This window comes from Lynx canadensis, chromosome B2 (genome assembly GCF_007474595.2).
Source record: "Lynx canadensis isolate LIC74 chromosome B2, mLynCan4.pri.v2, whole genome shotgun sequence".
Classification (NCBI taxonomy): Eukaryota; Metazoa; Chordata; class Mammalia; order Carnivora; family Felidae; genus Lynx; species Lynx canadensis.
This window is the reverse complement of record NC_044307.1, coordinates 137681303-137697169: the sequence shown is the minus strand read 5'-3', so window position 1 is coordinate 137697169 and position 15867 is coordinate 137681303. Positions and strand designations below refer to the sequence as shown.

Below are 15867 nucleotides of genomic sequence, written 5' to 3'. Positions count from 1 at the left end.
ATAGGGATATGGTGAAGAAAAGAATGAGAAAGTAAAAAGCAACGGTTCCTTTCAGTTCAAAGAAAAAGTGTTCCTGCGACAACAAGGCAGCTACATCCTAACAGTGGAGGCTGGCAAGCAGCTTCTGCTCTCGGCCGACAGTGGAGCTGAGGCCACCTTGCAGGCAGAACTCGCTGAAATCCAAGAGAAATGGAGATCGGCCAGTGTGCGTCTGGAGGAACAGAAGAAAAAGCTGGCCTTCTTGCTGAAAGTAAGTTCATCTCCTTCCTCCTAGAGACCTGATGCAGTTTAAGGAGCCACACAGGTAGTTGCGCTGCTTCCTCCTGTTGTTAGCTTTCGAATCGGATGATGCGAAGATTAACTCACACCCTGCAGGTTTTTGATACCCTCTGTCTTATTTAAGACTTTGTCCTGTCTTGCACGAGCTGGAGAAGTTTCCTAGTTTTCAGCAATGTGTCTTGCAGAAAAATCCCCCCACTAAGTAGTTTTAAGTCTAATAAGACTGTCCAAGTGATGAATTCTGATTAATGGTCCGTGCTAAGCCAAGAACCGTGTGATGACTTTATAAATCCAAACAGGAATGGAAGGAGTAGATTCCACTCCCTGATCTGAGACTCTAAAGTGGTTTTTAAGATTGATATCTCTTATTTTATAGCAAGAAAAACCTATCCAAGAAGATACTCTTGATTTCATTTTCACTTATCCAAGCACGTTGCTATGAGATAGAATTCGGGAGGTATATTAAGCCTTTCGTTGGATACAGAGAGCATACTGATCACACTGCAAGTTCAGGGAGATGTAGATTTATCCAGATCCCCCACAATCCAGTTTTCTCCCCCCTCACTTGACAATACTATATATAAAGCATGATGATACATGCATTGGAAAAAGAGCATGGTCTCTACTCAGATAAATCCAAGTTAAAAGCATAATAAACCAAGTAACCTGGTTAACTCAACCTGTCTAAGCCTCAGTTTCCTCCTCTATAGTGTGGGTATGATAACCCCTCCTGCACATGGCATTGTGAGGATTTAATGATATAATGAAGGTAAAAACAGGCAGCACGGTACCTGCACATTTGGGCATTCAATAAATGATGGTAATTGTCATTGTTGGTATTATTATCGTATCAAAAAGTGAACAGAGCTAAGGAGTAAAGGTTTGTATATGTTGATAATCACCAACACTTTTAACAAAATTATCTATTAAGTTTGGCCTGCCACTTTTTTGGATCACAGGTAATAACCAAAGGGAATGGAACACGTTTCGCTTTTATAATACTTAAAGTATGCACACCCATTGGGTTTATTCTGTTGGATTTTATTTAATAATATATTACCTTCTGTGTAGGAAACACTCCATCAAAAATACCACTGAACGTTTGATAAAGAACTTTTATTTGCGCACAGCACAATTCATCAGTAATACAATACGCCTGATTCTTTTTTCTTCTTTTTTGCTTTCAGGAAAGGATTAAAAACATTGTAACTCATTCTGTAGAGATCATGTTAATCCTATATTTTACTTTATTTGCAATGTGATTTTTGGACGCACCCCCGAGAATTTAATAAGGCGAAATGGCTGAGTCACTGCATTTACTTTTCTTGCCAGTCTGTCTGTTGGCGTGTAAGATGTCCGTCCGCTTTGATAGATGATCACAGACCATGCCATCTTGCTATTCCCTTGTAATTCATGTAGCAAAAAGACTGGGTTATAGCTTCAGAATCCAAGCCGTCCTTGGAAAGGGGAATCCTTATTCTTGTTAAAGTTGATTTTATTTTATTTTTTAGTTTATTTTGTTAAGTTGATTTTATTTTAAATCAGACATGAGGACCTAATTGCCTAAGAAGAAATTTATGCAGCTAAATTCTAATGTTAATGTCATTTTCTTTATTTTAGTGTATCTTCATACCACAGCTATGGTGGTATGGTGCTTACCTGTGTTTAGCTCTTGATTTAATGCTCTGGGTAAATATGCCAGGAATACAGTGATTATATAATTCTACGGCCTATCTGTTCACATGCTTTCCTGTTGCCTCTTAGTTTTATTATGGAAAATAGGAAACTGGCCTTTTCTCGTTTAGATCAATGAACATTTATCGATGGCATGTGGATAGGTTTCAGACTGTGAAGAGTTCATGGAGAATGCTGCTGAATTTAGTAAGAAGATCTCACTATGCTGAGCATTAATGAACTCATTGTAGCCTGGGAATACTGAGATACTTCAACAGGGGGGAATTGGAACAGATCTGTCCAAGACAGACAGTTTGTGGTTTTTTTGTTTGTTTTTGTTTGTTTTTTTCTGGTAAATGGAAAGAGAGAATGTGGTTATGCACTCTAGGAAGTTCCCTGTAGGAATTTAAAAGTGCAGTGAGAAACTTGGGCCAAATGCTCAGTCTGGTTAGAAACCAAAAGACCTTTTGGGTAGGGAGGTGCTTGAGTCAGCACTTCTTACAGAAGACAGGTGCGCTCATAGCACCTATGGGCTGCTGCACTAAAAATAAAGTGTCAGGAGAGGAGATAGAAAGAGCCCAGATGAGAAAAGACTGGTGACAAAGGAAGAGATAATGTGAGGGAAAAGGTACCATGCTCACTACCGAAAGCATTTCTAGTTGTCTTTCTGTGGAGTTCAGTAATTTAAGTTGTGGGGAGTGGCCACTGGACGTGGGGGTGGGGGTGGGGTACCAGAAAGGGGTGGGGGGGAGACAGGAATGGGAGGTAGTAGGCAAAATTAAGGAGATCTATTTAGATAAACTTAATTTGAACTGTCTCTGAGACACCAGATAGGACTTAATTTGTAGATATGGTCCATTATGGTTCCTTTAATAATTTTTTTCTTTTACTTTTTTTTAATAAAGAAAGAAATACATGTGTCAGAAAAAAATGCAGGTAATAATTGAAGTATGTAGAGTGAAAAATGAAATTTCCTCTCTACTGCCACCAGAGGTATCCACTGTTACCAGTTTGGCGTGTAACCACCTGAAATATAACCACATAATGTATATTCTTTGTCACTCTGTAGAGATCTACCGATCTACCCCTCTGTATACCACCAGCCTCTATCTACCGCTCACCTTGCGATATTCTTCTTCGGAGCACTCATTAGTGTTTGGCATACTAGATGTATATTTTTAACATTTTGCCTTATCTCTCTTCTTCCATTTGCTGATCGTTTCCCATTTTATGTGTTATATACTCAACCCTTTGTGACATGTTTCAGCAGGATCAAGATAGAGCCCACCAAGTGCCAGCCTTTTGTAGTTGTGTATTTCTACTTCTGTAACAATTCAAATTTATGTGCCTCATACTAGTCATATAATGAATTGAATCAGAGTCAAGGTTATATTATTTTTACATTTCATCTCACTTTTCTTATTCAAACACATTTCATCCTGAAAGAGATTCTATATTCTCTTTTTTATCTCTTATAGAGCATTTGAGGTAGTGTAGACACATCATAGATGGGGCTAGGAAAGGGGCAAAATAGTACAATTATACTCTTAACCCCTGCGGATTGATCCAGATCCAGATAACATTTTTGAGTCCCCGTAATATTCTGGGCATTGTATTTGGTGCATTCACACCCATTGCTTCCTCCAACCCTCCAACAATCATGGAGTCTGTATGCCCATTTTCTTTTTTTTTTTTTTATTTAAAAAAAAATTTTTTTTTAACGTTTATTTATTTTTGAGACAGAGAGAGAGCGAGCATGAACGGGGGAGAGTCAGAGAGAGAGGGAGACACAGAATCTGAAACAGGCTCCAGGCTCTGAGCGGTCAGCACAGAGCCTGACGCGGGGCTCGAACTCACGGGCTGCGAGATCATGACCTGAGCCGAAGTCGGCCGCTTAACCGACTGAGCCACCCAGGCGCCCCTGTATGCCCATTTTCATAGGGAAAACTGAGGCATAGCATAAATGTAGAACTCCCGCTGTTCTGATGCTGCCTACGTGAAAATGGATGTGGACTCCCCTTCGCGTTATTCACCAGGGTATCTGTATTGTTTCTGTGGGATTCAGGAGAGTGTTTAGCTTTCATTCCAGTTTCCTACAAAGAAAAAATACCATGAACTTTCTTTCTCCTCCCATTCTAGGACTGGGAAAAATGTGAGAATGGTATAGCTGATTCTCTGGAGAAGCTACGAACTTTCAAAAAGAAGCTGTCTCCACCCCTGCCAGATCACCACGAAGAGCTCCATGCAGAGCAAATGCGTTGCAAGGTGAATTACTGGACTGACGTTTTAGCCATCACTTACCTGTGTGCTTCTGCTGTAATGTTGCCTCTGAAAGCCTAATTCTGTCAAACTGCTGTAGCTGTCTACATGTAGATGCACGTTCCTAGGATATTGCGTTAGGGCAGGCAACTCTGGTGAAACTTGGTTGTTGATTTATTGCAGCTGATGAAATTATAGGCTAGTTCGTGGATTATCTTGAGAAAGCAAATGACAATGGAAAACACAGCATTAAAAGATATTTAAAAGCTGGATCAAGGGCAATAAACACAGTCTTTTTAAAGCATCTACACTGGGGAGTTGTTGCAGCAGAATAGTCTAGTTTACGGAAAGAAGAGCGAGGCTTGGCAGCCTGGAAATTCTGCAGACAGTGACCGTTGGAGGAACACCCTGCCCTCCAGACTCTTCCATAAGGAAAATGGGATCTGTAAGTAGCTGATTTCAGTCAGAGCATGGAGAGACACAGTCATTCAGTTACTCTCAGGGCCCTGACTACCTAAAGAGCAAGGTCAACCTGTCATGTCACCGTTGGAAACAAATCAGGAGCTGATACAGACCCCTCCCTGCATCATGAGCTCATGGAGACCAAAATGACCTAGTGGCTGTAGGATTTGTTCTGTCCATGCCCATCTAGTCAACTGAAGTCTTTGGATGGCAGTTCTCTGCTGAATGATGTGTGCAGATCTAGTAAAAACTGTCTTTGCAAATGCTTTTTCTCCCCCAAATAATGCATGTCTTTGCATTCCCCAGTCATTTGCAAATTACTGCTCTAGAGTAATGCTGTTTAAAACTTCACACGTACTTAAATGATTTGGATTTTAAGCAGAAGTTCTCTGCTTCACTCTAAGAAGTCATAAGCATTAAAGAAAGGTTGATTTTTTAAAAAGTCTTAAAATCATGAAAAGTCTTAAAATCATGATGTCAGAATTTTCCACCAGTATTAAAATTTAAGGATATTCTTTGAAACTTGAAAGAGGCAGGTTTAGGAAAAATAAGAGATAATATACATTAATTACATCATGAATGGCAAATAAGGAAAATATTACCTTGAGATGTAAATTCAGAAATATACAAAGATTAAAGCGTTTGTCAGTTTATAAGAAGTGATGAAAGAAAATTTTGATAAACAGAAACGAGCATCAATTGGGCTCCTCCGATGTGCCAGTGATTATGCCAATATTATCTCAGTTGGCATAAACACAAGCTTACAAGTACAATCTGTTATTTCTGTTTTATAGATGTGAAACCTGAGCCTTCTAGAAGTTTAATAATGTCTCAAAGTGAGTCAGTATCAGGGCTGCCTGAATCCAGAGGCTGTATTTTTACTACATGGACTCATCTAATGTAGTCCGTGGGTCTGAAACAGTTGGTTTTTGGTGGTGGTGGTGTTTCTTTTATAATCCTTACATCGTGGGTTATATCTGATGTTTGGGTTAGGGCCTAGAAATTGGAATTAAAAGGGGAAAATCTTTGCATTGGTTTAACAGTTTAATGTCTGCAAATATAAGCAGAAATACTGTATATTTAATCCACCTGGATGGTTTGGTCTTTCAGCCAAATACTGTTACCATGGGACCTCGTCTCCTAAAATACAACAGTTACAAACATACCCTGCTATTAAGTTCAGAGATTAAAAGGATGCATTTTGGTCCAGCTCTCTGCTACTCTTCCCCAAAGCACCCTTTGCAGCAAAACAAAGCAATTAACCTGGAAAATTCAGACTAAAATCTTGTTTGTCTAAATTGCCTGAGAAGTTAGCCTCAAACAGTACTGTTAATTGCCTTTGCTTTTGGAAACTTGTCTCCTGTGTGAAGAGACAAAAAGATAGGGGAAAAGCCACGTGAAATACTCGATTTATACACAAAATTGGTTGGAATCTAAAAGCATCAACAGCTGGCAAAAAGCAGGTTATACAAATTGCAAAACTGGTCATCTGTTCAAAGCATGCAAAAACCAACGTCAACTCATCCAAATACTATTTTATGGATTTGTTCTTAAATTATTCCCCAAAAGGACAGAGTACATAATTTTCTTCAGTAACTTGAAGAAATCTGTGTTCCTAGAGGAAATGTATTTCCGTTATTTTCAATTGAGTAATAATAGCAATGGATCTTTTCAGCAACTGTGTTAAGTCTCTATCACAGACTATAGCAACTTCATAGTGTTTGAAGGTGAAAGTTAACCTAGGAGTTTGTTTTTTTTGAAAATATTTTGTTAACATGATCAGTAACTCAGGACAAAAAATAAAGGCTGGATCAGCCGTTTATGAAATCGGTTTAAAAGTAAAGAAGATCGCGCAGTGATGAAACTTCAGCTTAGAAAAGATGTGCCAAAACGATCAATTAAATGGCAAATAGATCATAGGAAGATTCTGCAAGCAACCGGGGGTTTTGTCAGTAGAACTTGGCCAAGTATCAGATTACATCAGAGCAAATAAAGTACATACCAAGTGAGATGTTCAAATAGAATGGGATGGAAAGATCACTGTACCAAGAGGGGATTCCTAATACACCTCAGAAATTGATGATAGATATCCATGGGTATTCACGTTTTTGGGGGGGGGGGGGGGTGTTGCTTTTTTCTTTAATCTAGGAGTTGGAAAATGCAGCTGGGAACTGGACAGATGACTTGGTTCAGTTGGCTCTTCTGAAGGACACCCTCTGTGCCTACATCAGCGCCGATGATATCTCCATCCTGAACGAACGCATGGAGCTTCTGCAGAGACAGTGGGAAGAACTGTGCCACCAGGTAGGATGAAGTCTAGACTCCGCGTTAGCTCGGTAAGGTGGAAAACTGGAAGATGGCTTGGAGCGTCAAATGGCTTGACCCACGTTTGGACCCATCCCATAACTCAGAGTAGACACAGAGGAAGAACTCTGGTTTTTGTGAGCATATTTCAGATTAAGTCAATTAAATCCTAATATTATATTTGAAATGCATCCAAACTGGATTCTCTTGCTGTCCCTTTCACTGGCCAACAAAACAGTGTAAGAGGAAAACCAGTTTTTTGGTTCACGGATGGGGTCTTGCTAGGTGGATACTGGTGGTCTTTTTCTACTTTAACATGTGAAAAAGCTTTGTTTTATTTGCAACTTCGGCTAAAACTGTGGGGGTGGTTTTGTGTTTGGAATTATCGTGGCTTATTGATTTACCAGAGTTGTTTCCTCGTAATTCATGTGTTTGGCATTTTTAGTCATACCTGATTCGTACCTTCTTAATAGCTTAAAAGAGATCCCAGATTGGATTTTGATTTTGAAATGAGAGGGAGGGGCGCCTGGGTGGCGCAGTCGGTTAGGTGTCCGACTTCAGCCAGGTCACGATCTCGCGGTCCGTGAGTTCGAGCCCCGCATCAGGCTCTGGGCTGATGGCTCAGAGCCTGGGGCCTGTTTCCGATTCTGTGTCTCCCTCTCTCTCTGCCCCTCCCCCGTTCATGCTCTGTCTCTCTCTGTCCCAAAAACAAAAAAATAAAAAAAAAATAAAAAAACGTTGAAATGAGAGGGAAAGATTGGCAGAAAGGCAATGAGAAGGCATCCAAAGTAAAGAGGAATGACAGAGATCAAAGGCCCACAAGTGAAGAACAGACTCTGACCGAGGGCCTTGAGACCAGACCCTCTGGGAAGCTGGGAGTGTGTCTATAGTGTCCCTTCCTTCACCTGACTGCTCTGCTTGGCACATAATAGGCTGTGATGCATGGTTGATATTTGTTAAATGGGTCAGTCACATGAATTATTGTGAATTTCACAAGCTATAGCAGATGCTCCTACAATCAAGTTTACAACAGAGTGGAGAGGAGAATGAGTCCAGAAGAACTTGTACAGTGAAGAAGAAAACTGGTATAAACAAGTTAAAACAATGTAGAATGATGTAAGCAAACTAAGGGCAGTTTGGGTTGCAGGGAATAAAGGAAACGCTTGTTGCAGCAGATAAATCTCGAGCTGAGTGCAGGGAGATGGGGAGCAGAGGGGACAGATTGGTGTGGAGGGAGCAAGCAGATGGGTTGCACGAGGTCACAGCTTGAATAAAGGTACAGGTGTGGAGTAGACAGAGGACCTGGCTGGGGAGAGGCAAGTGTTGGATGGATGAGGAAGGGGCTTTTGAGAAAGGTCTCGGTGCCTACCCAGTTTCAGGCCAACTGTGCTATGCTAGAGACCTCTTCTCTGCCATCCTCCCCACTTTTTCTGACTTTAGAGGTGCTTATCTTCATGCTTCAGGAAACATTAAGCAAAGTTTAAGAGGCTCAGAGCCTCCTAATTGATTTGACATCAACAAGAAATTTGTTGTTAGGTAAATTTCTCTGTATGTTTAGATTAAAACTGAGATACTTTTCAGACTATGAGCCAAAGAGAAACCCTGGAGCACACTTTGTAGATGTGTGAAGAATTTCCTATGAATATGTACTTTTAAAAGGCAGGAATGTAAGAGATGATGTTGAGTTCAAAATTAATTTAGCCATTTTTTATGGAGCTTCATAGTCTTAGTGAACACAATGAGAAACTTACATGGAGCGTAATAATACTAATCACAATAGTATATACCTCTCTGAATTATTCAAGCCCAAATCAATACATTAATATCCAGTAAATTATCATATAATTTTCTAATGTAAGGACTTTATCATGGCATATCATGTAAGTGAAATATAATTTGGTGGGTACAAATAATGGAAAATGATCACATTCAATTACTTTTATGAGCCTTATTCATTTGCTTTTCCTAAGATTGAGAAAACTCCATCACTACTTGCTGACTCAACACTTTTCAGTGTATCTGTGAAGTTAATTTTACTGTATCTGTTTCTCTGGCTAATTGATGTCTACAGAGCCTTCAGAGAGATAACACTTGAGATATTGGCTTCCATTCCTTTTCCAAACCTGCCATGAACTGCCCTACCCCAAGATCTTGCTCAGATCATTCTTCCTGCCTAGACTGACCATTCCTTCTCTTCTAATTTTAACCTTTTTTCAAACTCCATAACCCCTGTGATGCCATTGTTTGAGATCCTCAGACGTCAGTATTTTTCTATTCCTCTGAACTCCCATTTCTGTTTTGTCCAAACCATCATGTGACAGTGAGTTGTTCCTCTCTTCTTCCTCTCTTTCTTTCTTTCTTCTTCTTCTTCTTCTTCTTCTTCTTCTTAATGTTTGTGGCTTTATTTCAAGACTATGAGGCCCTTGGGTCACCTGAGTGGCTCAGTCAATTAAACATCTGACTTCAGCTCAAGTCATGATCTCACAGTTCATGAGTTCAAGCCCCATGTTGGGATCTGTGCTGACAGCTCAGAGCGTGGAGCCTGCTTCAGGTTCTGTGTCTCCCTCTCTCTCTGTTCTTCCCCCGCTCATTCTCTGTCTCTCAAAAATAAATAAACATTAAAATTTTTTTTAAAAAAAGACTGAGACCCTTAAGAATTAAGACCATTTCTTTTTATCTCCAGTGCCTAGAACAGCTAAGTGTTCATAGGTACTATTAATTAAGACAAGACTTCAGGGTATTTGTTTTATGTCATAATTCTTATGTTCTTCTAAATGTAAAATAATGGCAAGATCTCTGAATATTTTGAAAGTTAAGAAGATTATGATTGTGCAATATTTTTTGATTTAGGAAAACTGGTACTGGGTAAAAATGCTATGAGACACAAAGGGCATAAGCTTCTAGTTATGAGATGAATGAGTCTGGGGCTCTAACGTACAGCACGGTAACTATAGTTAACAAGACTGTATTATATACGTGAAAGCTACTAAGAGAATAGATTTTTTAATTTATTAATTAATCAATTTAAAATTTTATTTATTTTTTAAAGTTTATTTTGAGAGGGAGCACATGCGCACACTTGAGTGGGGGAAGGGCACACAGAGAGGGAGAGAGAAGCCCAAACCAGCCAGTGTTATCAACGCGGAGCCGGAAGAGGAATTTGAGATCATGAGATCATGACCTGAGCTGAAACCAAGAGTCAGGAGCTTAACTGACTGAGCCACCCAGGCGCCCCAAATTTTTATTTATTTTTCAAAATCCAATATCCGTAGCATACAATGTTATATTAGCTTCAGGTAGGCATATAGTGATTCAACACATTACTCAGTGCTTGTCAACATAAGTGTACCTTTAATCCCCTTCACCTATTTCACCCGTCCCCTACCTGCCTCCCCTCTAGCAGCCACCAGTGTGTTCTCTATATTTCAGAGTCTTTTGTTTGTTTGTCTCTTTTTTAATTTGTTCATTTGTTTTGTTTCTTAAATTCCACGAGTGAAATCACATGGCATCTGTCTTTCTCTGACTTATTTCACGTAGTGGTACAGCCTCTAGATCTATCCATGTTGTTGCAAACGTCAAGATTTCATTCTTTCTTATGGCTGAGTAATACCTTAAATGCTCTGACAGCATACACAAAAATAGGAATCATGTGAGATGATGGATGTGTTAAGTAATCTTGAGGTAATCGTTGCGCCGTGTCAATGTATATCACAGCACCACATTGAACACCTTAAACTTACACACTGTTGTAATTCAATTCTATCTCAATAAAGCTGAAAAAAGAGAAAAGGGGACAAAAATTTATATGTTTACAATTGCTCACCAGACTTAGATATATCTAGGCAATGGTCTGTTTGGAAATACAGTTTGAAGGCTGCTGTTATCATATAATGTGCCCTGAAGAGATTAATACTTTGCACCTGTGAGTGGACTAAGTCAAAAAAGAGGAAGCAGATTGACTACATCGTGTTTCTAGAAACTTTCTAAATTGAATGTCTTCAGGCATGAAGGTAAAGCATACTGATCTGACGTTACTTCAATCTAAAAAGAATTAGTTAAACCAGTGAGATTTTAGGCATGGGTAGTCATACAGAGGTGTCAGGATGTAACTGTAAGTAGGAATATAAATTAGTTACTAGTCTTTTGAGTGAGTTTCCGGAGTACTTCTGTCAAGTATGAAACCACAAAAGGAAATGAGCTTGGGGCTGTGTCTCATTTTAAAAGTTAAAAACTTCAGTTAAACATGGCATTATCCCACCGTTAAAGAGCAAGTCATGTGTCCGTATTCCAATGGAAGCAGTTGATGAGAAGGCAGGAGTGATTGGGGCTGCCGGTGAGAGTGAGGAAGACACACTGTAAGTAAATGTTTCAGGGGAGGGTCGATAGTACAAAAGTAAACTGTTTATAAACCGACTCCCCAAATGGTCTGTTGTGCCCGTGTACAGCCTTAGCTTATCTTTGTCCTGATTCCTGTTTTGGTTCGTAGATCTGTGTGTAATTCTAGTTGAGACATAAATATATCACCATTGTAATTGCTTGGTGTTTTTCAAATTGTCATGGTAAAAATATTTGAAGTAGAAAAGGATGTATTTCCTGTTCAGCTGCCTCAGGCTCTGGAGGTTTTAGCTGGTTCTTGCCAGCTGTTGGCAATGCAGTGTGTGTGTATACCGTTGAGAAAACATAAATATGTGCTAAGCTGATCAAGAATTCGAGGGTTTCGGCTGAACCCAAAGACAGAGAGGGTAACGTTCACTTATCATATAGCCTGAATATCAGTTTTACAAACCAAAAGGACAATGCCGTCTCCATCTTGAATGTAAGTCTTTTGAAACACTTTTGGTGGCACTTTGCAACCACTGCTTGTGGTCTACCTGTTTCTTTCCTCTGTTGCTTTAGCATAATAAGCAAATGAAAGCAGTGCTTTCATGGTGTGTAAGAAACCCAAGAGCTTCTTAGTGGAGTTATTGAATACATGGGGGTCAAGGAGAAAAAAAATACTAAAAATTCAAATGATACCCTGTAGTAGTAGCAGCAGCAGTCGTATATTAAAGGCCGGCTTTTGTTAGATCTTTAGTATGTACCAGTGGCCTTCTTAAATTGTTTTCTTGTTCATATTCTATTATGAGCCTTCTGTATTCCAGGACACATATCAATGCTTGGCACATAGTAGACACTTGTTTACTGCAAACAATAAACATTTGCTTAATGAAATTTGGAACAGATGAAAATTCATTTATAATGAAGGAAGTGAGGCTTAGAGATGACAAGTGACCTTGCCCTGGTCATATCCTTAGTAAGTGATAGAGACTGGTTTTTTGAATCTCAGCTGCCTCTGGATATTTGATCGTAATGTTATATTGCAGCCTGTATCAAAGACTCCAGCTTTGCTGGCTCTATCTCATACGGACTATAAGCAACTGCCTCAACTTTGTCTAACCTTCTCTTTTCTTATCTTTGGAATGGGGATAATAAAACCTACTTCTCAAAATCGTCTGGGATGTGGTGATCTTCCTTGCAGATGTTGAGAAAAGCCCTGGAATTCATCCTTGCTTGTGGCCAAGATTTGGGGGAAAAGAAAAGGAGGAGCTACACGTAGCAAGACCTATTAATCTTAAGTCTGAAGGGCAGGGGTCTTTGCCCTTTTCTTAGAAAACAGTTGCTTTTGGAGGTCCCAATTACAAAAATATAGTTTCAGTTTGGACATCACTTAAAACAGAATTTGAATGACCAGCCACACTCTTGACTCTGATGCTCTGTGAATGAGACAGAAAAGTTCTTCACCAGAAAATTCCAAATCTTAGCATTCCAGCAGAAGATCGGAATACACTCTGCTGTCAGAGTGTGAGAGGGAAGGGATGCTGGAAGGATCATGCGCTTAGCTGAATTTTAGCTCCAAAAATTTTTAACCCGCCTTTTCTTAGCCTTTTCCATTCCTGCCAGTGAATTTACCCTAAGTAAATTCACTTCTCTTTGGCTGTTCTGTATTTTTCTGCCTCAAAGAAAACAATGATAAACTGACTTGTACTATTGGGGAAACACTCAAGGGATTCATCAGTGTCACCCTACCCAGAGAAACTTTTGTTTTAAAAGCTCATAATTAATTCAAAAGACTGAATTTGTGAAGACTGACATTTCAGAAACTATGTGAGGTTATGGGGCCCACTGTCTAAGCAGTTCACTCTGACTAGGCCCAGCCCTAGCATAGGGAACCTGGTCTCAAAGCCTAATTGTTTTCTTAGGTGTAGAATCATAGACATTTTGGGTTTTGTGGGACCTTGACTCATTAACAGAGCCAACTACAGGCAGAATTGCTAACTAGGAAGTATATAGCACCTTAAAAACTATTTTTATTTTGATTTTTTAAAAGGAAATTGGTTTGAAGTATATCACAAAGTGAAATGGGTTGATGGATAAGGAATATATGTATTAAAGCAAAATGGAGCAAAATGTTAACAATTTGGGAGTTAACAATAGGGAACATGTTATGAGTGCTTGCCATTACAACTCTTTCCACTTTTCTGTATGCCTCATGTTTTTCATAATAAAATGTTAGTGAAAAAAAAGAAAATTGAGAGGTAGGTGCTTAATGTAATGGGATGACTGATAGAATGTCGAGCGTTATCAGCATGAATGCATAGAATATCCATAAAGAAGGATCATCTCATTGCCACTCAAATCACATGATATTTTGGTTACAGGTAGTTTAGCCAACCAAAAATATTCCTTACGATCTTAACCAGCCCTGCAAAAACAAGACTATTATGATGTCAGAAAATTTTTAAGTTCTGGAAGGGATCACTCTAGGCCCACAGATAAGGAACGGGCCCCTTGTGTTTCTAACGCAGAAAGGGCTGTTACAACAGCCCCATTCAAAAATGGACAAGGATTTGACTAAATAGTTCCCTAAAGAAGATACACAAATGGCCAAGAAATGTAAAGAGATGCTCAACATCATTAGCCATCAGAGAAATGCAGATCCACATCACAGTGAGATACCACTTCACGTCCACTAGGATGACCAAAATCAAAAAGGCAGATAATAACAGGTGTCGGTGAGGATGTAGAGAAATGAGCCCCCTGTTGCTGGTGGGAACGTACGCTGGCACAGCCACTTAGGCAGGCAATCTGTAGCACCACCGTGTAACCTGGCAATTCCACTCCTAGGTATATACCCCTAAGGCCACTAAACGTGTGTCCCCACACACACTTGGACACAAGTGTACAACAGCAGTATTACAGTAGCCAAGAAGCAGAAACAACCCAAACATCCATCAGCAGTTGAGTTGGTAAATAAAACGTTGTCTATCCACACGATGGAATATCTTCAATAACTAAAAGGAATGAAGCACCGACCCATGGTACAACATAGATGAACTTTAGAAACATGCTAAGCAAAATTGTATGGTACGTGAATTAAATCTCAATAACGCCGTAATGCAAAAGAAATAGAGAAGGAAAAGACACAAAGGTTAATAAATAAGACAGAAAGCAGGAGGGAAGTAAGAGAACTTGTCCAAAGTAAAAGGATTGGTATAGAGCTGAGCCACAAGGGATCTGTCCTCCACTTCTGACCTCTTGCCACTGTGTCGTCTGTTCCAATCTCTCCAGATACCTGAGATTCAGTTCTTGCTTCCTTTTTTCTTTCCTCCCTTCTTTTCTTCCATTTCCTTTTTCTTCCTTATTCTTTCCTTTCCTTTTCCCTTCTTTTATCCTTTCCGTTTTTCTTCTCTCCTTTCCTTCCTTCATCTCCTATCCTTTCCTCTCTTTCTTCTTTCTACTTTCTCTTTCAATAAAAGTACATTAATGATGGTGTAGAATCTCTACAGGGAACCAATCACAGTGTGGGGCTGGGTTGTTCAGAACCTTTAATGAGTGAATGTGCATGCGTCTAACTCTTCAGGAGGCAAGTACAGGGTTGGATCCCCACCCTCCCCCCTCCCCTGGCATTTAGCAGCGGGTCCTTGTTGTGAAAAGTGAAAACTTGCTGGGGATTCCCTCCTGGCACTGTGTCCCAGGGAACAGTGACCTAAAGAGATGCACAGCTAGTGCTTATTCCAGTCCACCCAACTGACTTTATTGGCTTTTTTCCTCAGGGTACAAGTTCTACTCTCATTATCCCTTTACATTTTCTCCCATTGAAATTTTTCAGCTCTCCTTAAGGCGGCAGCAAGTGAGTGAGAGATTGAATGAATGGGCTGTCTTCAGTGAAAAGAACAAGGAGCTTTGCGAATGGCTGACCCAGATGGAAAGCAAAGTTTCTCAAAATGGAGACATTCTCATTGAAGAAATGATAGAGAAACTCAAGAAGGTACAGGATGCATGGCTACATATGTTTTCACTCTTCGTGACGCTTAGGCATACTTTTAATAGGTATAAAAAGATGGTCTTACTCATTATGAAATTACTTTCCTGTAAAAGGAGCACTATATTTTAAACGTTTGATCTTTTTAATATGAAATAAACTTGCATGGAAAGGCCTCTTTTACATACAAAATATATGGATGTGATGAAGTTAATTATCTGCTGGTAGACAAATGTTCAGTATTTTTTGGCTTTAGCTACCTGTTCAGAAGGAATCATTTATGTATATTGCTTTTGTGGTTTTGTTTTTGTTTTTAAAGAGGTAAAATCACTTGAGAGAAACCAAAAGAAAAAATTCTTAGGATTAGTTAAACTGGCATTTTCTCTATAAAACATAATTCATAGACAGTTACAAGAATGAAGACTTCCTGAGAATTTTGCTTCATATTATTTTCAGGTTGTGTATAACTCGATTATTTTATACATTCATGTGACATGGATGTTTTTCATGTCAGTGTAGGCTGATCGAATTTACTAGCATTGAAAAATGTTTTTGATGAGATCGGTGGTGCTTTTACATTATTTTTG

General features: G+C 39.4%; 1 protein-coding gene across 1 annotated transcript in view; it reads left to right on the top strand.

The window, feature by feature from the left end:
• The window catches only part of SYNE1 (spectrin repeat containing nuclear envelope protein 1), a 480852-nt gene that overhangs the window by 403120 nt on the left and 61865 nt on the right, over positions 1-15867 (top strand). The window contains 4 exon segments of the mRNA XM_030316617.2: positions 56-250; positions 4093-4218; positions 6823-6978; positions 15128-15286. Of these exon segments, the coding sequence (XP_030172477.1) occupies positions 56-250; positions 4093-4218; positions 6823-6978; positions 15128-15286 (636 nt within the window).